This window comes from Oncorhynchus mykiss, chromosome 21 (assembly GCF_057628025.1).
Source record: "Oncorhynchus mykiss isolate SJ-2025 chromosome 21, ASM5762802v1, whole genome shotgun sequence".
NCBI classification, from domain to species: Eukaryota; Metazoa; Chordata; class Actinopteri; order Salmoniformes; family Salmonidae; genus Oncorhynchus; species Oncorhynchus mykiss.
The window spans coordinates 57,062,501-57,065,995 of record NC_143042.1 but is presented as its reverse complement, the minus strand read 5'-3'; the positions used below and the strand labels follow the sequence as shown (position 1 = coordinate 57,065,995).

General features: G+C 44.4%; 1 protein-coding gene across 3 annotated transcripts in view; it reads left to right on the top strand.

The window, feature by feature from the left end:
• Window positions 1-242: 242 nt before the first annotated feature.
• LOC110500819 (uncharacterized) overlaps window positions 243-3,495 on the top strand; it is a 41,847-nt gene continuing 38,594 nt past the window's right edge. The window contains exon 1 of one of the 3 annotated variants that reach the window (XM_036958386.2): window positions 243-697. In XM_036958386.2, the coding sequence (XP_036814281.2) occupies window positions 592-697 (106 nt within the window). In that variant the 5' untranslated portion in view covers window positions 243-591. The remainder of the gene's footprint in view (window positions 698-3,495) is intronic. The other 2 variants (XM_090213347.1, XM_090213346.1) reach the window with 2 other exon arrangements.

Genomic DNA, 3,495 nt, shown 5'->3' with positions numbered 1-3,495 from the left:
CACTGAGTAGGCTGATATCCCAGATCCTATGCCACAACGCAATCCTGAGGACGATACATCCACAGCGAATTCAACAGATTTGTATCTTTAAAAAAAATAAAATTAACTAATTATTGTATTTGGTTGTTTTTATATAACAACATTGCAACTTTGTCTAGCATTATCTAGTTCAATTGTGGCACGATTCCCACTATTTTCATCCGTTTGTATCAGTATCAATGGGAAACTTTTAATTTGAAGGCAAACCGTCGATTCCACTATTGCTGCTCACGACACACACGCCTTGGAGCGAGAGATGCCAGACTAACTATTATTCGAATGTCTCTCCGGCTATTATTATCAACAAATAACTATTGTTTTTCATTTTTTGATGATAGTTTTAAACAATACCAACGGTGGCGAATTACTTATTTTGTGACAAGTTATGCGAGTTGTGTTGTTTTGGTAAAAGTTGGGGAGCCTTTCGCGCACGTCTCCGGCAGCCAGTCGGTTTCTCGACTAATTAGGGAAATGTTGCTGGTATCCATTGTATTGGAGTTGTCGCACTAGCCAGTCGTCTTCGTTCTCACACTAGGATATTGTCTCTCTGCGATGGCTGAGGCGAGGAGAATGGAGGACGAGGAGCGGGAGAGTTTGAGAGGAGAGCCGAGGGAACCTGTTATAAGACGCCAACCCAGACCGACCAACTCATCTGGAGGTAAAATATCTCACCAAACAACCTTCCCCACAATCTCTGTTTATATTCATTAGTGCACACTGTAGAAAAACGTTTTGCAACGGAACACACAAAAAATAGTGTTTCTTGTTTGTTCTGTCAGTCCTGTTTCAGTAGGTTTTCTTCCATTTGATACCTGGTATGGTTGGCTGGTCTCTGTTGGATAGGAGGAGGAGGAGGAGGAGGACTAGGATTTCATCCCAAATGGCACCCTATTTCCTAGATAGTGCACTCATTTTGATCAGAGCCCAGGTCAAAAATAGTGCACTACATAGGGAATAGGGTGCTGTTTCAGACACTGCTAGGGAGGATGCAAAACACAACAAATCCTCACATTCCTTCAGCCTGGCAGGGAAGACACAAACACATCCTGCAGGCATCAAGTAGAATTGCTCTCTGGGCCAGAGTGAAAAGATCTAGGCCTAGATACTGTCCACAGTCACCACATTTGCTAACTCTGTGTGTGTGTGTGTGTGTGTGTGTGTGTGTGTGTGTGTGTGTGTGTGTGTGTGTGTGTGTGTGTGTGTGTGTCCTGGCAGGGCCTACCCTCTGCATTCCTGGGGTGAATCAGCTCTCCCTGGTACCTCCTCTCAGAGCACGCACACACACACACCTGCACACAAACGCACGCATGCACACACACACACGCACACACACACACACGCACGCACACACCTGCACACACACACAAATGTGGTGAAGCCTGACATGCTGTTTCAGATATTCCTAAATAAATCCTTCATATCAGCGTTATAATGCATTATAGCTCATGCATAATTAAACTGTAAGCATTCACACTAAGAGCAATTAGGTTGTGTACCAAATGGCACCCTAAATACCGGGCTTCTGGAAAGTATTCAGACCCCTTTTCCACATTTTGTCACGTTTCAGCCTTATTCTAAAATGGATTCAATTGTTTTTTCCCCTCATCAATCTACACACAATACCCCATAATGACATCACAATACCCCATAATGACATCACAATACCCCATAATGACATCACAATACCCCATAATGACATCACAATACCCCATAATGACATCACAATACCCCATAATGACATTACAATACCCCATAATGACATCACAATACACCATAATGACATCACAATACCCCATAATGACATCACAATACCCCATAATGACATCACAATACCCCATAATGACATCACAATACCCCATAATGACATCACAATACCCCATAATGACATCACAATACCCCATAATGACATCACAATACCCCATAATGACATCACAATACCCCATAATGACGAAGCAACAACAAAAAAAATCGACATTTTTGCAAATTTATAAAATATGTCAAACTGAAATATCACATTTACTTAAGTATTCAGGCCCTTTACTCAGTAGTTTGTTGAAGCACCTTTGGCATCGATTACAGCCTCGAGTCTTCTTGGGTATGACGCTACAAGCTTGGCACACCTGTATTTGGGGAGTTTCTCCCATTCTTCTCTGCAGATCCCCTCAAGCTCTGTCAGGTTGGATGGGGAGCGTTGCTGCACAGATATTTTCAGGTCTCTCCAGAGATGTTCGATCGGGTTCAAGTCTGGGCTCTGGCTGGGCCAGTTAAGGACATTCAGAGACTTTTCCCGAAGCCACCCCTGCATTGTCTTCTGTGTGCTTAGGGTTGTTGTCCTATTGGAAGGTGAACCTTCACCCCAGTCTGAGGTCCTGAGCACTCTGCAGCAGGTTTTCATCAAGGATCTCACTGTACTTTGCTCCGTTCATCTTTCAGTTGATCCTGACTAGTCTCCCAGTCCCTGTCGCTGAATAACATCCCCACAGCATGATGCTGCCACCACCATGCTTCACCGTAGGGATGGTGCCAGATTTCCTCCATACGTGACGCTTGGCATTCAGGCCAAAGAATTCAATTCTTGGTTTCATCAGACCAGAGGATCTTGTTTCTCATGGTCTGAGAGTCTTTGGGTGCCTTTTGACCAATTCCAAGCTGGCTGTCATGTGCCTTTCACTGAGGAGTGGCTTCCGTCTGGCCAATGTACCATAAAGGGCTGATTGGTGGAGTGCTGCAGAGATGGTTGTCCTTCTGGAAGGTTCTCCCATCTCCACAGAGGAACTCTGGAGCTCTGTCAGAGTGACCATCGTGTTCTTGGTCACCTCCCTGACCAAGGCCCTTCTCCCCCGATTGCTCAGTTTGACTGTAAACATAACAAAATGTGGACAAAATGAAGGGGTCTGAATACTTTCCGAATGCACTGTAGTGCACTACATGGGTTTCCATTAGGGACAAAGCCTTGCTTTCTGGAACCCAGAGATAGAGTTCCGTTGGACAGCGTTGGACTTTCTTCAGTTTACTACATTCTGGAAGAGATTGGATCCACAAGAACTGTTGGAGTTCTGCTGTAAAATTTCTGTGGATTTTTTGTTTTATCCGAAGCACTGACAGAGGAACTTTAGATGCTGGGGAGTTATCTATCTTTATTATATTGTACCAGGGGAGTTATCTATCTTTATTCTATTGGACCAGGGGAGTTATCTATCTTTATTCTATTGGACCAGGTAAGTTGACTTGAGAACGGGGGAGTTAAGCAGCTGATCATCTCCAGGGTGTTAAGAGTGGCCAGGTAAACTGTAGCTACTGTTCTCTCAGTAACCATGCTCTTCTCTCTCTCTCTTCTCTCTCTCTTCTCGCTCTCTCTCTCTCTCTCTTCTCGCTCTCTCTCTTCTCGCTCTCTCTCTCTTTCTCCCTCTTCTCTCGCTCTCTCTTTCTCCCTCTCTTTCTCTCTCTCTTTCTCCC